Genomic DNA, 23,388 nt, shown 5'->3' with positions numbered 1-23,388 from the left:
CTTGGGACAACTCTACAAATCACAGTACAAATATTCTTATGGGATAAATTGAGCCCTTATTGTGACCTCCACAGCCCAAATTTTTCTTCATTTCTCTACAGGTCCTCCCAAAAACTCCCTCCAATAAACTTCCTGCAAGGGAATTTGGTCTCCCAGTCTTCTTCCTGGGAAACATGACCTGTAATATAACCTGTTTGTTATTTTCAAAATTCTTACCTCACAACAGCTTGAATTATGTCAAATATGTTCTGGTTTTTCTTCCTTAAACCTAGGCTAACACTATGTTACCATATAAAGACCAGAGGAGCCTAAAGTAGAAACAAAATTCTGCTATTAACAGTTGATGTAATTATTTGGCCAGTTAACCATTAAAGTCTAGATGCTACACCTTTTATATCCTATAGAGATCGCTGACCACCCCCAACTCTTTATTGACCCACACTGTCCTGTTGTGACTCAGCACTTTCATTGCGACCCTCAATAATCGTGACCTCTGGTTCCAGAATGGGAAGAAAAGAATGACCTGTCTTAGAAATTATTTGAAAGTGAGCAAGTCTCTTTCAGATTTAAAAATATGATTTTAAAATTCATTTCTTTCTTTGGTTTCTAGAGAACTTTTCGCTAAGGCTTCTAAACTCAGACAGTCTGATGTCTATTCTCCATGTCTCTCCACATAAAGATTCTGCAATTAGGAGCCATAGGTCAGATACATCCCACTTCCTGTTTTACTTTGCTTAGGAAACCAGATATTTTTAGAAAGGTGTAATAAATAAAGCTGGTTCCAAACTCAGTTGTGAAATACAGTGTGTTCCTTTTGTGGTGATCTTTCCTTTTCCTCTTCCTGCAACTCTGGGGCCTTCTCATCCCACTGCAAGCCTCCTACTCATTCCATTCCGCACACCTCTCTCCTTTATCCAGTTTTCTCTGTTCTGCTGCACTCTGTCATGGCCCAGAACCAGTCTGGTGGCTCCTACGTCTACTGCAATGGAAAAGTCTCTGTTCTAGAGCTTGTCATCCAAGGCTAAGCTTACTCAACTCCCTTAGGAGGCAATATTGCCTGGCTACTCAGAGTAGGTTGATGAATATGTAAATGAATGAATAAGAATGTGAATAAATAAATGCTTTCACATAATACACCACCTAGTACCTATCCTATACGATGGCCCCCAAAGCATATGTATGAACAGGGGGGCCTGATGAAGACAGCCTTCCTTAGCAGTATGCTCCAACTAGGTAAGTCGAGAGAGGAACCCTACAGGCAAGTAGATGCTAAAGTAATGATCAAACTTTACTTAACATGTATCATCACCCTGGGATCTCAAAAAATCCTATGAATTGTTTTATGAGCCTTAGTAAACTGAAGTTCAAAGACAGAAAGTGTTTCTCTCAGTGTCACAGAGCCATATGCACACAAATGCTTTGTTCTGCTCTAGTCACACTCCTCCCTTCTATCATAGTCTTCTAAATCTTCCAACATTATTTCCCCAGGTTCTTTTGTATAACATCACCACCGCCTTTGTAGTTTAAAGAAAGGGCAATGGCAGCCTTACCAGTGAGCTAATGAATGATTCCATGATGAAAAATAGCTGAGCTGTCTTTAGATATTCCAACAATAGTATAGCCTTGGGGATATGAAGGTAGAGTCTTCAGAAAACATTACCCAAAGACAGAGAAAGAGCTAGAAATTGCGGAAGTTTATAATACTAAGTCTGATCTTCAGTGAATGGATGAGAACCTTCAGAAATCTTGTCTTTCTAAAGATATTTAATTTTTTTGGTCATGAGTTCCCAGATCTACAAAGAGCCAGATTGGCAGTGAAGAAGATGGGGAAAAAATAACTGGCAGTTTTATTGAATTGAATATTCAATTCAATATAATAAACACAATACAAAAAATATAGAATAAAATTGATATCAATCACCATGAAGAAATTATCATATAGCATAAAGATTAAGAGCTATGTTGACTTAGGTCAGTGTTGACTATAGGCATAGGGGGCCACTTAAAATAATTGAGAAATGACTCCTGTGAGGTATGGCTATTAAAGTTTGAAGTCTTATTATTTGAAGCAAGAAAGAGGAAAAGTTGGGAAGAGGGAGGAGAGAAAACAATTAAATGAATCAAATACTTGGAAATTTAAAAAAATGATAAAAAGAATTGTATTAGGAACACAGAGAAGACTGGATAAGAGGGCCTAAGAGCCACCAGCGGGGAGCTGAGGGTACCACTTGGGGATGGTGATGGAAATGTTAATGACTTCCATGGAGGGAACTAAGAAGAAATAGCTTGGAGGATCTCAGTGGTATGTCAGGAAGAATTCCTGTCAGGAAAGATCAATAGCTCTGGCTTCAGGTCCAAAGTGAACCTTCTGGGATGGCTTCATCCTAGGAATATTTCCAGCCTCAGGCAAGTGGCCCTGGGATGGACTGGGTGACTCCCAGTTCCTCTGCTCTCACGTTGCTGAGGGGTGTGCTGTACACTGCTGCTTTCACAGTGTCCCTGCCAGTGGCTGACTCCCCCACCCAGGGGCTGCCGAGTTTTCCCCACAGAAGGGAACAACCAAGCCTTTCTCTCTCTCTCTCTCCCTCACTTGGACCAGTTCTTTAGTGTACAGCTGTGGTTTTTCAGCTCTTCAGCACTTAGGCACTATTCTTCAGAGCCAAGGGCCTCCTGGGAACAATGTAGCATCTGTGTGTTGACAGTAACAGCCTGTGAGCCAGAGACACTCAGCCAACCTCTCCCTGTCCCCACGAGCTGGATCACACACCTCACCTGCAGTAATCCATGGCTTAGTCCTAGCCTGCCCAGGCGCCAGTGCCAGCCCCCTCCTATCTACTCCCCAACCTTTTACCTAATTGACTCCCTTGCTTCTTTGCCACATTTGTGCCAATCCTCACACAGGATGGTCTTACCCACCACCCAACCTTCCCACTAAGCGAACAATAACACAGTGGTGGCTCGTGGCCTGTTAGTAAACTGTGAGCAGCGAAGGGTGAGGTACACACGCCTTCGCTGGGCAGCTGGGTATTTACAAAAGGTCTGGTCTGTAAAGAGATGCCAGTCTTTTCCTATAACATTATTGCCTTTTATTTATTATGCGGGTTGTTGATTTTACATGGGGAGCTGGAAATGCTAAACAAGCATAGCGCTTTTTTTTTTCTTTTTTTTTGGCATGATGTGTTTTGGCTGAGTTCAGAAACTTGGAGACAACATTTAACTTCTGGCAAAAAAAGAAAAAATTCAGAAAGGTCTTTAAAACTATCCTTTTGTTCTTGGCCCCGAGTCAGAGAGAGACATGTGCTTATGAAGAAAGTAAAATTTCAAAAAATCCTTAGACAACCCCAAATGAGCAGAAACAGTTGTGTACATCATGTGCAGTGTACAAATCCAATGTTAATGACATCAGAACTCTTGTCTCTCTAGGAATGACTCTCCTTCTTAGGGATGTCATTGTATTTCTGAGATCTCCATCCATCATCGGTAGGCCAAGCATTAGGAAGTCACACTAGGAGACGGGTTGGATAGTCAGAGAGTACAGGAAATTGAAAAGAAAGAAGGAGAGTCAATGAGGCTTTAAAGAACAAAATGGATCTCTCTCTCTCTTTCTCTCTCTCTCTCTCTCTATCTCTTGTGTGTGTGTGTGTGTGTGTGTGTGTGTGTGTGTGTGTTTGGAACACCTGGTGATTCTGTTTAGTGCAGCTAAGGTTTGAATTGCCCTTTTTATTCAGCACAAAGTAGGTATGTTTAGCAATAGAAGTATCAGGGAAAAGTCAGAGTTCTTCCTTTGGAGTCTTTTCTTCTAATTTATGGTTTTCTTTCTGAAAAACATAATAATACTGACATTTAGATTTGGAGTTCATTTGTGTGCTTTCCTATTTTCTTTTTTTCAGTACTGGGGTTTGAATTCAGGACCTGTGCTTGCTATAACTTGAGCTACACCCCTAGCCCTTTTCTATTTAGTTATTTTTTTCAATAGGTTATTGCATTTATGCTTGGGCTGACCTGGGCTGCCATCCACCTATTCATGCTTCCTGTGTAGTTGGGATGACAGGCATGTGTCACCATGCCCAGTTATTATTAGGTGAGATGAAGTCTTATGAACTCTTTTTTGCCTGAGCTGGCCTCAAACCACAATTCTTTGGACCTCTGCCTTTGAAGTAGCTAGGAATATAGGCACCAACCACTGTGCCAGCCCCCTTCTTGTTTTTAAGTTTAGCAGACTGAGCCATTTGGTTACTCCTGGAAGTCCTAAGCCCAGCTTCAGTTTTTATCTTCAGGAACTCTTTTATAGGGAATGTGATTTGTTTATCATCAATACCTTAAAAAATAGCAAAATTCTAAATTCAGCTCTTTTGAATATGCAAGACCTTTCAAAAAGTACTTTTCTAGCTCCATCCCCATAACTGTATGCTTACTAGCATCCTACTCCAACACCATATCCTCATATCCCTTTGTTCTTAGCCAAATCCAATAGAGCCAAATGAATTCTTTTTTCAGTACTAGGGTTTGAACTCAGGGTCTATGCATACCTGCGGGGCAAGTGCTCTATCACTTTAGCTACACTCCCAGTCCTTTTTGCTTTAATTTGTTTTTCAGATGTAGTCTCATGTTTTTACCTGGGCCAGCCTCAGACCATGATTCTCCTTCTTCCACCACCTACATCGCTGAGATTATAGATGTGAGTCACCATACCTGACCCAAACCCAGTGAATTCTTCTTCAACAAGAAATAAAAAGCATATAGAGAGGAAGAAAACAAACTTGCTTTACCTGTAGTCTCACACTTACCAACACTTTCCCTTTTAGGAATCCCTCACAGAAGTCCTGCACTTGCTCTACTGTGACTTCTGCTATGGACAGTGTATCCCACTTATCATCAAGAGTCCGGTAAATCGCCAAAGCTGGCAGTTGAGTCTCCTTTAGTTTGAAATACGATACTACCTTTCCATTTTCCTTTAGACTACTGTCCACCAGAACAAAGAGAATCTGCAGTTGGAGAATTTTGAAAGAAAGAGATCTATCTGAGGTCCTGGGGACACAGAGACACTCTGTAATCAGTATACCTTGATTGAATTATGGTCTGTGTTTCATAATTTACATATCAATTGAGTTAAACTAAATTTATTTTGTGTTGCTTTGATATTTTATTCCTTAGGTCAGATTTATTTAATTTTAAGAATATAGAGTTGGAAGAGGTTTTTGTGATTATCTAAAGGAGGAAGTATACCCTCATGGTTAAAAGCACAGTACAAAATTTAAATTCCACCTTTGGTACTTTCTAGCTGTGTTATCTCAGGCACATTAACTAACCTCTCTGAGACTCAGTTTCCTCACTAGCAAAATGGGCTTTTGTTGGGGAAGACAATGCATTTAGTATTTTTGTACAGTTTTTGGCATATGGTAATAAGCATTAACTATTTTACAGATATATTCCAAGACCCCCAGTAGCTCCTAAAACCATGGATGCTACTGATACAGGCTGTGTTTCTTCCTAGACATTCGGACTTACAGTATAATAACCAATAATAGAATAATTATAACAATGAAATGTAACAAAAGTTATTTAAAACCTATGAGTCATTAATGGAATTTTCCATTTGATATTTTTATACTGTGGTTGACTCTGGGTGTGGGGGGACCACTGGATGTTATTAAGTCAAACTTTCTACCCACAGTAGAAATGTTTGTAATGTTCTAAGGAGAGAATTGCCTGCACTCAGTAAAACTGAATTCTCTTAGGGTTAGGAAACCAGTCTTCAGGAAGGCAGTTTTTCTATATCAGATGGTTCTCACCATTGGATGTCTGGTGCAACACAGTGGCCTGGGAGTAGGGGGTGATTTACTGCTTCAAAGAGAAAAACAGAACTTCACCAAGATTCATTGGCTATATCTAGTAGACACCAGGTTCTTTGTAGGTGTGTATATGAGAAATAAATCCTAAAGTCTCTCCCACACAAAAAGATTATGGCAAGGAGTAAGCAAATTATGACTAGTAGCTCATTTTATTTTTGGTAGTTTTATGCCCTATTTTTTCTCTACCTATCAATGTGGAAAAAAAGCATAATCACTGTGGGAAGGTATGACTATGTAGGCTTTTAATATTACAAAGCACAACGTGTTTAATTTCAAATAATATAATTTATTATGTTCCAGTTCTAACTTTGTGACTTCTTAGCCACATTTAGTTTCCTTATTTATTTATACTTCCTAGCACCACCTTCCTATTCCTAGTGTCCTGGTGGTGCACATTCAAAAGGGCGTCTCCGGTTCTGAGCTCACCTTTCCCTGGAAGAGCTTAGCTGCTGTCTGGTATCTGTGCAAGTTTTCTTCATACTCTGGAGAAGCCTTGTTCATCATCAGGAGAAGATGAATCTCAATCATGGTGTTAAACAGACCCAGCACAGTCTGGCAAATTGAAATGTGTTACAGGAGGTGGCAAGGAGATAGATTAGTGATACGTCCTATGAATAAGTAGATGGAAACATAAAATAGTGACACAAGTGAAACTAGCTTCTAAGATGGCTTTCAAAAATCTCACCATCTGGCTTTCAGGCCAATATGTAGATCTTTCCTTCCCACACTGAGTAAGGCTGAACTGAGTAACCAAGAGGATATTATAGAAATGATGGACTATGACTTCCAAACTGAAGTCATAAAAGTGATTGACTTTGGCTTTGTTCTTCCTTGTATCCCTTACTTTGGGAAAAGCCAGCCCAGTGTTAGGCACTCAGTAGCCATAAGGCTGATTCACATGGACACAGGTAGCACCAACTTCCAGCCTCATGAGTGAGCCCTCTTGGAAGCAGATCTTTCAGCTCCAGTCAAGCCTTCAGATGACTGCAGCCCTGATCAATGCCTACAGCCTCACCAGAGACCCTAGACCAGAATCACTGAGCCACTTCCAAATATCTGACCCGTGAGAATTGTGTGAGTGAATCAATGTTTAGCGTTTTAAGCTCCTAAGTTTTGGAGTGATCTGTTATGCAGCATTAGACAACAAATATACCATGGAACATATTAGTTACTGCTTTTCAACTCCTCTTCATGTTTCAAGACTAGTTAGAGATGCTTAAAATGTGGCCTTTGACCATGTGATTATTGGGGCATACTCATTGAGTGTTTACTAAATGCAAAGCACTGTTTTCACCTCTTTACATACAATAACTAATGGAATCATTACTGTTCCAGTTTTTAAAATGGGGAAACTGGAGCCCAGCTAGATTAAGTCATTTTGTCAAAGTTGCATAAATGGTGGACAGGGATTTATACCAGGCAGCCTGGTGCCAGAATCCAAGCTCTTGGCCATGGATGGGCTGCCTCTTGTAACTGATAGCAAAACCCCATGGAAACCAATTTAAACTTGAGTGTGGTTGGTCCAGTCTACCTCAGGTCAGCAAGAAGGTGAACTCTTTTGGATACCAGGAACATTGGCCCTTTTTGGCTGTTTTGAGGTGGTGATTCGAGGTGGTGATTCCTCATGAAGTTGTCAGTGGCTTAAGAGAGTAAGGCAGACAGAAGACAGACTACAGAGAGGAGAGAAAGGGTAGAATGTCACAACAGTTCCCTCTTTTTACTTCCCCGAAATTGTACTTCAGGTCTATTTTAAACAAATTCCCATGGCTTTCCACCTCTAACTTCTAAGTACGGAAAGCACTGCTATAAGATCAACATGTACACAGGAAGAGAGAGTATGATGGGTTACAAACCATTGGTTCCCAGGATAGCAGGAACAGAAACAGGGAGGGGTTCTTCCTGAAGGTACACACTGTTCTATAGCAATTCTCCAGCTGCTCCTGTTAACCACCGGGGTTCATAATGTAGGCAAGGAAAGCCCATTGGGTTTTTCCTAAAGACTTCACCTTGGAGATTAATACCGGGTCTAAGATTTAACATTTGGGAGAATGGATGGAAAAGAACTGACTCTTGCTTTACTAGATCCTGTTACTTATATTTAGATTGTGCATCTGTCCTCCTAAAACAGAGATAATTCTTGGGAAGAGTCAAGAGATAAGAGCTAAGAAATCAAGGAGTATAAAACAGGTTCTGTTTAGGAGTGAGTACCAGTGGAAGGGCAAAAGAGGTAGGTGTAGGGAGGATGAATGTGGTTGAAATACATTATACAATGTATGATAATAGAACAATGAAACCTGTTGAAATTGTTTTAAGAAGGAGGGAGGAAGGAAGAGGGGAAGTGGTAAAAGGAGTGAATTGGATTGGGATAGATCAAATGCATGTGTGGAAATATCACAATGAAACCCCTTTTTGTGCAACTAGTATATATTAATAAAAATGTTAAAAAATAATAATAAATATTCACTGAATATTGTGAATAAAAAGAACTAAGGAATCAAAGAGTACAGTTTTCTTAGCAGAGGGCATTAGACAGCAGAAATGATTAGTTTAATCCTAACAGACCCAGCCCGACTTCTCACCTTGATGCTATGCATTGTGCATTAAAAGTGTACAACAGGTCAAGGGCATGACTGAGATTTCCCTTCCAATTGATAATGGTGCAAACTTATGCACCAGCAACAGATGAGAAATGGATGGGCAGCTCTCCAAATAAGAAAAGTATTACTTAGGAGAAATAAAGGTTGTAATAAAAATTGCACTAGTTTCTCTAACAAAATTCTTATCTGATTTTCTTTTGATGTGATTTGTGTTCACTAAGAATGTGGAACACAAAAAAGACACATCATTGTTCTGTAGGATGAGCACTGGACCAGGCACGTCCTTACCCTGCCTTGACTGGCCTACAGGACTCCAGTCTACCTAGGTTAGCAAAAGGTGAACTCTTTAGGATACGAGAAACACTGGCCCTTTTTGGATGTTTAGTGGTGGTGATTCCTCATGAAGTTGTCAGTGGCTTAGGGGAGTGGGGCAGACAGGAGACAGAATACAGAGAGGAGAGAAAGGACTGTTTAACCGGGGACCACAAGGCCATGTTTTTTGGGCCTACTTGCACTCCTAGCAGCTCAATAGTCACAATCTCCAGAATGATGATGGTCTAGGCAAAGAAAGTTTCTTGATTATTGCTGCCAGCACCCTGAGAGGGTGTGTTTTTGAAATCTTTGCCAAGTGGAAATGGAGTCACCATTGCACAGATAAAGCTGCTGTGAGAAATAGACAGGAATTTTGTCAACAGGAAAAGGGGTATTTTCTATTAAAGATTGTGTGATGCAATAGAAAAACCACAGGATTCAGCCACACAGACCAGTTATGAAGACAGGGGCAAGTGCTGTGCTGCTGTGAAGCTCAACCGACCAGCCACATGGCCCCAAGGATGTTATGTAGCTTTTCTGAACTCCCATTCCCTTTACTGAAAAATAGAAATAGGATTATTGGCTGAATATTCTGCCTTAAATGATGTCTTTTCTATTTATTCCCTGTGTGACCTTGAATAATATCACTTGGGTCTTGAATGGTCTGCTCTAAAAAATGGGCATAAAAATTCCCTCCCTATTGCCTTAAAAAAGTCAGCATGAGGATTAAGTGTGAAAATTAGCATGAAAGGTCTTTGTAAATTCTGGAAGAACATAACATGCATGTGAGTTCCTGGTATTAGAGGATGCACAGCACTTCTGAACTGATGTAGATGAGTACAAATACTCTATCACTCTATGAACTACATTCAGGAAAATAAAAGGCAATGTACATAATTCTGTAAGGTGTGAAGTGTTAGAAGGCCAGAGATAATCAGGATAGGTGCACCAACCAGAAGATGTTAAATTTGGAGAGGCTGCTTAGGCACTGTGGGAGTTTAGCACAGTTTGCAAAGAATGGCGCCAGACCCGGAACTGTCTGTTACTGGTTCACATGCAGGTCCATACAGAAAGTCGAAAAAGTGTTTAGAAACCTTCATAATGCTCTGACATCCCAATTCATGATTAGTGGGCTTTGTTTTTAAATTTTCATTTGCTTAGCAATGTACTTTTATAAAAGTTATCAGTTAGCAATGGATTAGGAAGAAAAAGAATCTTCAGAACTGATTGCAATCTAGTTTGAGAAATGTGATCTCAGAGTTGCTCAGGGCACAGTGGCCTTTACTGAGCCTTCAGAGGCAGCAAGACTAGGATGTTTTTGAATCAGTCACCTTAACTTATCAGTAATGGGATAGGTCATTTAACTTTTGTAACCCCGTTTCTCTATTGAATAGGGTCAAGTCCATCAGTCTTAGGGTTTGTGTTAAGGATGCCAATTTAAACAGCATACTAGGTTTTTCAATTAAGGACAGTTATGTTGTTGGTCAAAGGACCAGAGGTCAGGGAGGAGAGAATCTCTGTTGTGTCCCTGACTCAGGGAAGTGGGGGCTGGCCACAGGGATGTTGTTTACCATAGCATTGTACTCTGTCACAAAGCGGAGGCTGTTGATATGAATGAAACGGCTTAATTTGGTGGCATCCATACTTTCAATGTCTGCACCCTCCAAATTCAGTTGTTCATTATCCACCTGGGTAACACAGAAAAGGATAAAATTGCCAATCACTGATAACCATCACTAGACGACCAAAGGAAGGTACTGACTATAGCTCCAAAGACAGCAAGGTAAGAATGTCCCGCTATTTAGTGACACATTTGTGTCCCTCCTCTGTTTTTAAATTGTTGTACTGGGGGTATATTGTGACATTTATAAAAGTTCTTATAATATATCATAGTTGAAGTCACCCCAACACATTTGTCTTGTGAGGATAATTTTCATGCAATATTACTGATATTTACTTACGTATTTTTCATTAGTTCTGACTCTTCCAAATTCCATTTTTCTTCATTTCTGGCCCACTTGTGAATTGATTTAGTACTTTTTATCATTCTTTCTTTGCATTTTTTTGGCTTAGAAGTTACACAGTCCCCTTAGGGATTAGCAGTATGCATCATATAACATCATTTTTTACTTATCAGAATCTAATATTAACTGACAATTCACCCTCCTCTTTGATGTTAGAACAATCAAATACAATTTATCTTCTAACGCTGTTTTCTGGCCCCATACTCAAGAAATATAGGTGATTAGTATTGTGCATTTTAATTCTAAATCTCACAAGACATTGCTAGTATTGTGTTGTATGGTTAAGATACACTTACACTTAGGCAAATATTTTACATTTTAGCTTCTCTACATTTCGTCCTGCATTTTTATTGTGGGGGGCAGTAATTGGGTTTGAACTCAGAGCCTTGTGCTTGATAGGCAGGTGCTCTGCCACTTGAGCCCTACCCCTATCTCTTTTTGTTTTAGTTATTTTTTTAGGTAGGGTCTTGTAGAGGGCTGGCCTGAGAACATGATCTTCCCACATAAGCTTCCTGTATACCTAGGATTACAGGTGTGAACCAACACTAATGGCTTATTCTTTGAGATAGGGTCTTGCTAACTTTTTGCCTGGGCTGGCCTCAAACCACAGTCTTCCTATCTCTGCCTCCTAAATAATTGGGATTACAGGTGTGAGCCTCCACGCCTGGTCTGCCTTCCTACATTTTAATCTTCTATTTGCAATGTTTTTGCACTTTGCCTGGAGAACCCCTTTTAGTATTCCCTTTAGTATGAATTAGCTCTGTTGGGTGACAAATTCTCTCAGTTTGGTTGTTTAAGATATATTTACTTCATCTTTACTTTTGAAGGATGTTTTAGCTGGTGTAGAATTCTAAGTTAGGAGTTATTTTCTTCCAGTGTTTGAAAAATAGAATGCTTTCTATCCTACATTCTAATATTTCTATCAAGAAGTCAGCTGTGACACTTACTACTGTCCCTTTGAGATGACATAGAGAGTAATCTCTTTCCTCTGACTTCTTTTAAGACTTTTTTATCTTTTGAGTTTCAGCCATAGGGCATGGCTATGGGTAAATAGTACATATTATTCATGTATACATAATTATATGTATATGTATATTTATGTGTGTGTATGTGTGTGTGTGTGTGTGTGTGTGTGTGTGTGTGTGTGTATTTACACAGGATCACTCTAACCCAATTTAAGGGATGAGATGACTTGCATCTGTGTTGCAACCCTTGAGAGGACTGGTCTACTTACGATTCATCCTGTCTTTAGGTGTAGCATTTTCTCTCTCTCTCTCTCTCTCTCTCTCTCTCTCTCTTTTTCTATCTCCCTCTCCTCTATCCTCCCTCCCTTTCCCTCTCTGGCAGTACTGGTGCTGCCTTGCACTTGCTATGGAGGTGCTCTACTATTTGAGCCATGCCTCCAGCCCTAGGGTGCACCTCTTGATAATTCTAACAAGGCACAAAGATGTTTTACTAGATTTTCTTCCTACTTCCTCTGTGGGGTCTGGACTCCAAACTTTGCTGTCCCCCCTCTTTGAGTATCTTAAAAATGCTGGTAAACTGAGCTCTGATGGCTGCTCAAGATCACGAGGATTCTGGTTCAAGGTCAGCCTGGGCAGGGAATTTGCAAGACCCATATCAACCAATAGCTGGGTGCAGTGGCTCACACCTATCATCCTAGCTATTTGGGAAGCTGAGATTGGGAGGACTGCAGTTCCAGGACAGTCCAGGCAAAAACGATCACAAGTCCCCATCTCAATGGAAAAAACTTGGGCATGGTGGTATGTGCTTATCATCCCAGCAAGCATAACATAGGAGGATGGCAGTCCAGGGGATCTGGGAAAAAAGTGAGACCCTATCTCCAAAATAACCAGACAAAAGGGCTGGAGGTGTGTGGCTCAAATGGTAGCTTGCCTGCCTAGCAAGTATGCAGCCCTGAGTTCAAACCCTAGTACTGCCAAAAAAGAAAAGTGCTAGTAAATGTCTTATCCTCTTCACTATTTCTTTCTAGAAAAAGCAAAAGTTTCCCACCCCAGATGAAAATCAGTGCCCAGTGTTTTGGGGTTTCCATCTTCTAGATCTTGGTCTTGGGCTAGACATTTTTCCTTTTGTCATAGTCCAGATTTTGTCATAATCCAGATTTGTATTTTAAAACCTTTCTACCATACTCCATGTTATAATTAGGATCTAGGATTTCTCCCAAAGGCCAATGTGTTGAAGTCTTCACCCCCAGCCTGTGGCACTATAGGGAGGTGGTAGAATCTTTAGGAGGTAGGGCTTCATGGAAGGAAGTTAGGTCATTGGCAGTGTGCCCTAGAAAGAATATTGGTCCCTTCCCATTTCTTTCTTTGCTTCTTAACTGCCATGAGATGTATTAAAAATAAAACCTCAAACTTCCAATTATTGCTCTCAGAGTTTTCCATGCCCATCCTCAGTCTACTTATTCCCGTAATGATACAAGGTATTGCTTCCATCACTCACAACTTTGCCTACAGATAAAAACATCAGGGGCAGCTCCCGAACAATTGCTTCCATACCCTAAAATAGTTTGGAGTGCTTTTGAAATCCTTGCTCATATCCTTATCCTCTTTTCCCTATACCTGCTGTCTGATGTAGGCTCTACCCAGTCAGGTTTTGCCTTGGATCAGAACATTTTATTCCCAAGATACAGTCTTCCTGCCTACCCAGCAAATTCAGAGGTAAATGTTATTTTAGTTTATGTGAGTAGAATGAAATTAAAGTTACTAAATAGAAAGAATCTAAGATTGCTCCCTACTGTCACCCTCCCATATCTCTTCTCACCTGGTTTCCACTTTTGTTCAAGATGGTCTCCCATTGGATTAATTGAAGGTAATATGGACCTCTGAGAAGCTCCAAGCACCATTAATGGTTAATTTTTTAAATCCTGGGTATATAATCCATTTGCCCAAGAATTATTTGATGAAAGTCTGCTATGTATTAGGCACCCAGACACAGAAGTGCTGCCTTTTGGTAAGACTGCAATTTAAGTGCTCTTTATTTTAAACTTATGAGAGAAATAAATGCCAGGGTACAGAAACATTTGTATTTCTAGATAAAATATTGGGTATTTTAAAAAGTGAAATCCCTTTGTGTATATAATTATTTCAAAATTTATAGAGTTTCAAGTAGAAAGCTTGGGAATGAAATATAAAAGCAAGTCTTAGGTGTGAGTTCTTCTCTCCCCCCCACACTCACTCCATCCCGAATCAGTGAGTGGAGAAATAAGTGAACACACAGAAGATGATATTTGCAGTTTGTTTGGATCTTTGCTTTTGCTAAAGGCCTGCTTTGCCAGTTGGCATGTCTCTTTCATACTCAAGCTCCTTATTACAACCACAAAAATCATGATTATTATAATCACGATCAGGGCCCTTTTCATATCGAATATGTCTAAAAGCATCCTGATTATTTTTCTAGGAACTCTTAGGCTTGTGCCTGCGCCTCGCTGACCCAGCCATGCGTGGGCCAGAATCCCGGCACTCTGGCTGCTTTTCCAGGCAGTCCCTCACATTTCCCAGAACCAGAGAGCAGGAAGTGCCAGCTGCTCCAGGTGTGTCTGGAGCAGAGGAATGCAGGACAGAGAGGCAGAGGGTGTGAAGTGTCCATAACATTCCCTAGGCAGCAAAAGATATTTAATGAAAACCACCCTCTTGCTCCCTTTCCAGTTTCTTATGCTTCTAAGGACACTTATCAGATCATTTCATTGTTTTGTAAACTAATAAATTCTGGAACATTCCTATATAAGGCTCTGGAAGCAACATTTAAACAGGAAATCTGCCTTCTGTGAAGGGGATTATTTGCATAATGTACTGGAAAGAAAATCCTACACTGGACTCCAGAGTTGGGAACATTTTGTCAAGGGAATATAATAGAGGGGGTAAACTTGTTCAGAGTTCACTATATACATCTATGGAATTGTCACAATGAAACCCCCTTGTGTTGGTGTGTTATATATGCTAATACAAATAGCAAAAACTTAAATGACATTAAAATTCAAATAGATACATATATATATATTTCTTTTTGTGAGCATTTGAAAAAAGGAAACTTAAGATATTCTGTTGTTTTCCTTTCCAAGGAAAAAGGCACCAGAAGAAAAGCAGAAAGAGTAAACTGAAAGGGGTTTCCCTTTAAAGTCCCTCGAGTTATCTGAAGTGGATTGTTTTGTCATAACAAGAGATTTAATCACACCTTTTCTGTTCTTTGCTATTTAAGCAATATTCCTTTTGAATTCCCATGAATTTCTCTCACAACTCAGCTTTTTAGAAAATGTATCAAAAATCACTTTAGTCTATACCACACTTAAAACATTATATAATATCACGATGATAATAACACACTTATTATCTTAGGTGGCACTTGGAAATCATTTATTAAACAAATTTCTATCATGTCTCTGGGTTTGTTTTATAAGCTTCTCAGCTTACCCTATATTTGGTAAATACCTACTTTAATAATTTGACATATATCGCTTCTTATTGTCAGTTTACTTTTGCACACTGATTCTTCTGATTCACTTTGTGTGGTAAGAGGCATTTCTTATAATAAGCACTCAGCAAACAACTATAGAAGGAATAAAGAAAGGCTCTGTTTTTATTAGTATCCTTTTGGGTCAAACTTAAGCTAATCAGATTTCTTAAAATAGAAGTAACTGAGGAAACCAAAAGCAGGGTAAACATCCAAATAATAACTGAAATTCCACTTTAGGACAGGCTCATGGCTTTTTTACTCTGGGAAAACACCCCTGTTGGGGCAATGGTAAGAATCTTGTTGGAGAATGGACAGTAGAGGGTCTTCCTGCTGTCCCATTCATAAAAGACAGACTTTATCATCAATAATCACATTGTCATGCACGATTTATTATTGTTGCCTGAATTTTACTTCAACTCTTCCAGAAAACATTTATGTAAGTCAGTCTGCACTATTTGCAGACAATGATACGTTCCATAAATACAGCTACTCAACAGTATTTGAGCACCCCGTAATGTCAAGTCATTATTTTTTCACTTAAGCATTATTTCATTTTATCTCTAAATATGTTCTTACTATTGCAAGTCCAGTAAGTCTAAATTCTGAAATTTCTTTGCTAAAATACATAGTGTCTAAGTTAAGTCTCAAGATATAATTCCGGGGTTTGATTAATTAATAGCAGGGAAATAGTTAAGGAGAAAGTGATTAAAAAAAAAGGCTTTAGAGTAAGGGAAATTAAAGTAGACAGAACCTAGTATGCAAATAAAGGTTTTCATTTGGGTTAAGTGCTTTATAAAGTCACTACAATACAGTCCAAAGTATAGGACTTGGGATCAACCATGCTGGGTATGGAATCAAACATCTGTCACTTCAGAGTTGTGAAACTTTGGCTAACTGAGTCAATCTCATAGAACTTTATTTTCCTTATTGAAAATGAAGGAATAATAATCATTTCATCAGATTCTTCTGAGAACTGTAATAATACTTATCATAAATTAGGCACACACACAACTAACAAAGAAAGAAAGAAAACAAACTGTGTGTCTAAGATGAAAGAAGGTACCAGAAAGTTTGCCACAGGCTCATGTTTCCCAATGCAAAACAGAATAGTCTTGGTTGTTTCTTTCTTTTTTTTAGAAGTTATTCTAAACTCTTGAGTAATAATCCCATTAAAATATGTACTAAACTTTTGAAAGTATCAACTGAGAAAAAATGTTTATCTAAAAGCTGGCAGGACATAAGTGGAGCCACTCCTCACCCTGCCAATGAGGTGGCACAGGAAACAGCCTGTTTGTTTTCTGGTATGGCACATAAATAATCTTGTCCACAGAGGTCCCAAGAGTTCATGCAGAGTAGGTTTGTCACTAGTGGTAAACAAAAAACAGATGCTAAGGAAGAGTGAAAAACTCTGCAAAGTCATCAACATGGCTTATAAAGAATAAATTGTAAGCAAAGTTAATGGTCCCATTAAGAATTGCTAAGCCTGTAGGGTCGCTGGAAGCAACAGCTTATTTTTCTTCCTTATGTGTGTATCTTGGTAGCACCAACACCTTTAAATCAGGCCTTCATAAGATCTATCAAGACAAACTTGGGAAAGCAGCCTTTGAGGAGCCGTAATTGATTAGGAGTTTTGTACTGAAGGATGACTGCTAGGGGTTCAAGGGTGTCATGAAAGGCATTAAGCTTAACTAACCTTCCACGTCTTTCTTAGCAAAAAGCTTTTCAAAGAAGGGCTTGGTTTTATCCTGTTTCTCAATAGTGAAAATGCAAACCCAGTGAAATGTAGCTGGGGAAAGGATTGCTCTTGTTTCCTCAAACAGTACTTTGGGAGATGAGCTAAGTTTCCCAAACACTTTCTGTGTGCCTTCCATGTGCCACAGACATATTGTGGACCTATGGAATACCAAGATGAATTAGCTATGGTTTCTGGCCTTGAGCAGTTCATAGTCTAATGTTGTAATAGGTGAGCCAGGCACGTACATCTATGAAATGCACTATAAAGTGGTAAATGAAACAGAGCTAGGAAGCCTAGAGCAATACTTGGGGCAACTTAGGGATTCCAGTGAGGCTTTCTGAAGCATGAGATGCCTGAACTGGTTTACTGGAGTATGAGGAAGAGTTAGCTTGGTGGGACTGGGTGAAAAGCGGTCCTTGGGGGTGGTGGCTTTCTAGGCAGAGGGGACAGCTTGGGCAAGATCATGGCGCTGGAGGATCATAATGTGTGTAGTTGGGTATCGAGTGGGTAAAAGCAAGGGGGACACATGATCAGAAAGAGACTACAAAGGCAGGTAGTGGCCAGGTCTATAAGACTACATGTAACAATAAATACCTTGTTTTCGATCTTGTAAAAAGTGAGAGCTATTGAAGAAGTTTCTTTCTTTCTTTCTTTCTTTTTGTGATCTTTTTTTTTTTTTTTTGAGATAAGGTTTCACAAACTATTTGCCAGGGCTGGCTTCGAACTGAGATCCTCCTGATGTCTGCCTGCTGAGTAGCTGGGATTATAGGCATGAGCCACTGGAACTTTTAAGAGAGAAGCACCCTACACAAACTTCCATCTTAAAATACATCATAGTGATGACAGTCTAGAAAATGGATAGGGAGTAATAATAGGAGGTCTGTTAAGAAGCAATTAAAATTCCTTATGACAGTGATGCTAGAGCTTAAATGAGGAATGAAATAGAAAGAGTGAAACACAGATTTAAGATAGGTATAATTAGCAAAAATGAGAGAGTGACTGAACATAACTATCCAGTAAAAGTGCATTTAGATAAAGGAAAATAATTTAGCAGGTACAGAGAAGAAATTCAATTTAAAACATGATGGTATAAAAATGATTATAGCCACCAAATATTTGAATCATGAGGCAAGTCCAGGTTACAGATAAAATATTCTAAATCCTAAGAAAACCCATAAGAATCAAATATGAGAAAGAATTATCTTGCTTAAGGAGAATGTATTCATTCATTAGTTGATCCATTCATATATTCATTCTCAACAAAAACCTCAGGACTACTTAGTACTAGTACGGCTACATGTCAGGCACTGTTCTAGGCTCTGTGGGCACAGCAGCAAACAGAACAGTATCTCCATTCACCAAGCATGGATTCCATAAAGTAGAGTGAGAAGGGCAGTGAGTCAGGCAGAAGTGCAGCTACAGAAAGAGAGTATCTAATGGAGAGGAAGCAAGTGAGAGGAGGATCAGAGAAGTAGACTGCTAGAATTCAAGAAGAGAGAGTATTAAAGACAATGTTAATCAACCCTGCCAAGGATGGCAGAGCTGCTGAGTAAAACAAGATCTAAAAAGTGTTCTTCTGATTTGGCATTCTAGAAGCTGTGCCAGCCTGAATGAAAGCAGAAGCAATGGGACAGAAACTACATAGAAGCATCCTGCTTAAAGGAGGCATAAGGAGCTGTGTATAAAATACACTTAAATGAAATCTGAATGAAAAATCACAAAGAGAAAGAAAGGACAGAAGATACAGAAAGGGAAGGAAGTTCTATCCAGAAATCTTGAGAACTCTATCCTTTGTTCTTTTTCTCATCTTCTGTGTTACTCTTGACTTTACTTTGACATTCCACCAACAGCTCAAACTCAACAACCAACCAAAGCATCAGCAGTGCCCATTTCTGCACAAGCTTTCAGTATTCCTAGACACCGTAGCTCTAAAGTTCACCTCCTTTCCATAATTTTCACGTCTAGTAATTACAAATCCTCTAATTAATCTATCAGCTAATCACTGATCTGCCTTTTTCTTTTTCTTTTCTTTTTATTTTGTTTTGTTGTGGTGTGGTGGTGGTGGTGGTTTTTTGAGACAGTGTCTTGCCATGTAGCCAAGGCTGGCCTTGAACTCTCCATCCTCCTGCTTTAGCCTTCCCAGTGCTGAAATTACAGATGTGTGCCACCATGCTTGACTGATCTGTTTTTTCATTAATTTCTATTGTTATCTCCACTGTAAAACTTCATACATTGTACATAATCTATCTTGCCTATCTAGCAAAAACTTGCTCTTTTCATGTCTTATTCTCTAATAACCCCTTTTACCTATTGTTTCCAGAATAATCTTGCTAAAATACATTTCTGTTCATGTTATTCTCCTGATCTAAAGGCTTTTGGGGCATTCCAGTGCCAATCAAATTAAATGCAAACCCAAGTGGTGGTGTTCTAGTTTCTCCACCATATGCTTCTAACCAAGTTTTCCTGTCTTGCCTTCCTTTTCCTATAACATGCACCCTGGAATCCAGTCAAATTGCCTTGTTCATTGAATCCTAAATAAACTCAAATTTTCTCCTCTTGGCCATGAATTCTCCTTCAGAGAATTTACTTCCCAGTTCAGTGGTCACCATACTTTTGTTTCAGAACTCCCACCCTGTTTTAATCTTTTGAACTCTTTATCTATAGTGATGCTGTTTGTCTTATAGATACTTGCATATTATGTTTACCATATGCTCCAACACTTGTGAGAGCAGAGAACCTATTTAGCATTTCTTTATTTTAGCATCTTTCACAGGCACCAGGAGTTGTCTAACAAATGTTTGATAAACATGTTAGCTCCCCAAGATGTAAAAAATATAAACTTGTGGAGCTCAAAATGACCTTAGAGATGATATGGTCGAACCTTTTATTTTATAGGTGAAAGAGTTGAAGCTAAAAAGTGCTAAGTGACATTTCAAGCCTCCCATGGCTGGCCAGTGACCAAGCATTACTACTGGCTCAATTATCCGGCTTTCAGTCCAGTCTCTTTCCACTTCATCACAGCACCTGTTTGGGAAGCCTAAGTTGACTCCTTATCCTTGTCAGTAATGTCCTTGAACTCGGCACCACCATTAATGTCACAGACATAGAGTTCTTTCCAGTCTTACAAATTTATGGGCCCACAACTTGAGGAAAAACTGAAAGAAGACTCGAATCACCCACCCAACTTACCAGACGAAAGAGGGAAATGGTGTTCCCAGTGATGTTGTAGTAGCTTAGAACCTCAGAATTATTGCTTATTCCAAATGACACATCTTGGAATTGTTGCACCATGCTCTGGAATACAGACACTATTGGTATTTCTAAATCCTAAAAAAGGAGGAAAAAAATCACAGAGGGTATTTTGGAAGGAAGGGACAAAGACTAGGGAGGAAAAATATGCTCACTCAAAGCAGAAATCATAGATATTTGATTTAGTGTTCAGTAAATGAATAACACTTACTCTTCAGAAAGCAAGCTAAATTCTCAGTGGCATTTTTTGAGTTTTCCTGGCTGTGTAAATTAATAGGTTACTATCAAAACTGTGTCTAAGCCTTAGATTTTTGAGTGGACTTATCATAGTACCTGAGAGAAGTTTCAAAATAATGGAAGCTTATGGAGTTGGACTGTACTGTCATTGATATAACTGAGGAGGCAAATGTTTTAAGACAGTTTGTGGATGAAAGAAGAAATGCAAAATAAAAAACAAGCAATCAAAGGGCCAAAGAATAAAAGAATAAAGGAAGTGAAAATGGAGGCTTAAGGTTTCATTGACAAAGGTTTGTGCAGAATGTGGAAGAACAAGCCTCCTCCTCCTCCAGAGCTCCTTCAGGAGCTCTTCCATGAAGATGCTTTCATGCACACAAAGCTGAGGCCCATCCAGGGCCTCTTCTGAGTGATGGTTTCTGTCCTTTCATAGAGATTGGCATTATTTTCCCTGCCATCAGAGGACCCTTGTCTACAGCAGCTCAAGGCAAGAAGCAGGAATGAATTTATTCCTCCTGCATCTCACTGGGCTAAAGGAGAGATGTTAGCCTTGCATCTGAGGTCAAGGAGAGGGATTTGACACCTTGCTCTTTTGAAAGGGAGAGTGCAGTTCACTAGAGGCTAATTAAGACTTCCTCTTTTCTCATATGCTCTGCAGATGCAATTGTTTAAGGACCCAATGGTGGCATCTGGTGGCTGTTTACATTACTGCATGCTATTCCAGTTCCACTCTTGCCTTTCCTTGCCTTTCTGAGGGTGGCCGTTTTCTGCTATAGCTCAGATCTTTCATCACTGAAAAATGTGCTCCTTGTCATTTTCCCCCATTTGCATCCCATCTCAGCTATTTCCAGCTGTGTACACAGTACCCACAGGGTGACTGTGAGTTGGAATCAATGAATGGAAGTAGACAAGAAGGTCTGCAGTGAGAGAGCCAGGGTCAGTTGTGAGAATTGCCAGATGTTACCACCAAAGACAGACAAGAATGTTGGAATGATGCCCTCTCCTTTATGGCTGCCTTTTTTTAGCCAGTGGCAGGTCTGGAATATGGAGGTTAACCCCTTCAATATACAAAAGTCATCTTTTCTGACATTTCAGAAAAGACATAGAGAAAGATGCATGAAAGATGGTGAAAGGCTTTACACAGAGTTAACTATTTACTCATGCCAGGGCTTTGGCATGCCACATGAAAAATATTACCTAGCTCATGCCTATTTTTAGAGTGTTATGAGAGTACAGACTAAGGACATTTAGGACAATGTAGGGTTTGATGGAGGCTTCTTCCTGTAGATACTGACTTAGCATCAAAGCATCCATAGAATAAGGAGATCTAGTCAGCAGACTCAGAAGTTCTTACAGCAAGTATGAGAAAGACCTAACATAGAGAATAGGAACATTTTGAAAATAAGAGGTCTCTATTGACAACCTGAAAGCAGACTCTTATTCCCCCTACTTCTAATTTCGTATCATTTAGCCAACAGGCCACTCTCACGGCTCCCTTAAGGTAGAATGTGTCTGGATCAGGGAGACGTAGCAAGTGGGACATCTGGACAGACCTGGAAGAAGCCTATGATGGCCACCTCAGCAGCAGCAATGAATTCTATGGTGGATGGGACATCTGTGAGCCACACGAGTTGCTGGGTAGCATCAGGATCATCTAGAGAGAGAGAGAGAGAGAGAAGCAAAAGATGAAAAGGTGTCAGGGTACTGAGTGGACAAGAAGCAGCTGTGAATATTAAAGGCATCTCATATACCTTTCTTCCCATACTAATGCCTGCCAAGGAGATTGTAATTTCTATGAGTACTGTCATTATTCCAAGGTTATATGGAAGGTGGTGTTACCTTAGGGTCACTTTCTGAAGGCCACTTGTATTTATCTCCTCTATGTTAGGTCACACAATCTTTATTCAGCATTTTCTAGAAATTTCTAGGCTTGGGTGGAAAGTACCCAGAATACTATTGTGTTCTCCCCCCTTTTTCTAATAATACTTTTCCCTTATGGTAATCCAAGTGTTATTATCTTTTACCTGAGAATTCTTCAGCTGCTGCAGCAACTTCAGGAGCTAGCCCACAGGCAAAGACAAGTAAGAGGACTAGGTATCCAGACTGTGTGTCTTCCATTGTCCTTCTCGTGTTCTAATCCTGGACTTCCTGTTTTGGGATGCAGATTTAGGGTAGCCCACTAGGTAGTTAATTGACTGTGGGGTTATTATTGCTCTGGGAACTTTGCAGCTGGCTCTAGGGGAACCTTCAACTTCTGAGATAAAAGACCAAGTTTGGTGACAGGGCCTCAGAATGTAGCCAACCAGAAGAAAGTCATTTAAATAAAAAAAAAAGTTCAGTATTCTATGCCACATATTGATTTAAGCACTAAGAATACAATGCTAACTATGATCTGATGCAGTGTCTCTAACTTAGATTGTAATGGAAGAGATGGGCAAATGAATAGGTCATTTAAATATAAAATGGAAAGTGACAAAACAGAGAAATTCACAGGGTGCCGTGAATGTAGAGTCTGAAAGCATTTAGGACAATAGTGGGTTTCATGAAGGATTTCTTCCTGAAGAATATGTCAGGGTAGAAGTCTGGATAAATAAGATTGTGGAAAGGAAGTTTCATATGAAGAGCCAAAGCACAGAGACAGAAATATAACGTGTGAGAAAATTATTAGTTGTCAGGAATTATGGAAAGGAAGAGAATGATCAATGAGGGTAGAAAAGCATGTGGAGCCAATTTGCAATGGCCCTTATATAATGAGCTAAGCATAGGGGTTTCAAATTCATTCTTTAGGTGATTGGAGTCCGCTGAAAAAGCAGAAGAGACACATCACTTAATTTGGCCCGCAAATCAATTCCAAGGTGATATTTCCATAAGTGGTGGGATCATAGCCCTCAAGCTTAGAAGAAACTCATAAG

The 23,388-nt window shown here is 39.6% G+C and overlaps 1 protein-coding gene across 2 annotated transcripts; it reads right to left on the bottom strand.

The window, feature by feature from the left end:
* Window positions 1-2,984: 2,984 nt before the first annotated feature.
* Erp27 (endoplasmic reticulum protein 27) lies at window positions 2,985-23,302 on the bottom strand. 2 transcript variants are annotated; one of them, XM_074076003.1, is made up of 7 exons: window positions 22,501-23,302; window positions 22,030-22,130; window positions 20,183-20,320; window positions 10,333-10,449; window positions 6,279-6,404; window positions 4,788-4,985; window positions 2,985-3,818 (listed from the first exon to the last, which is right to left on the bottom strand). In XM_074076003.1, the coding sequence occupies exons 1-7, from the start codon at window positions 22,592-22,594 to the stop codon at window positions 3,771-3,773; spliced, it is 822 nt and encodes a 273-aa protein (XP_073932104.1). In that variant the 5' UTR covers window positions 22,595-23,302; the 3' UTR covers window positions 2,985-3,770. The 2 variants fall into 2 exon arrangements, with proteins under 2 accessions (XP_073932104.1, XP_073932103.1); XM_074076002.1 differs by lacking the exon at window positions 22,501-23,302 and having other exon boundaries at window positions 22,030-22,494.
* Window positions 23,303-23,388: the final 86 nt, after the last annotated feature.

The sequence above is a fragment of the Castor canadensis genome, chromosome 6 (genome assembly GCF_047511655.1).
Source record: "Castor canadensis chromosome 6, mCasCan1.hap1v2, whole genome shotgun sequence".
Classification (NCBI taxonomy): domain Eukaryota; kingdom Metazoa; phylum Chordata; class Mammalia; order Rodentia; family Castoridae; genus Castor; species Castor canadensis.
The sequence above is the reverse complement of the archived record's forward strand: the minus strand, read 5'-3'. Positions and strand labels throughout refer to the sequence as shown.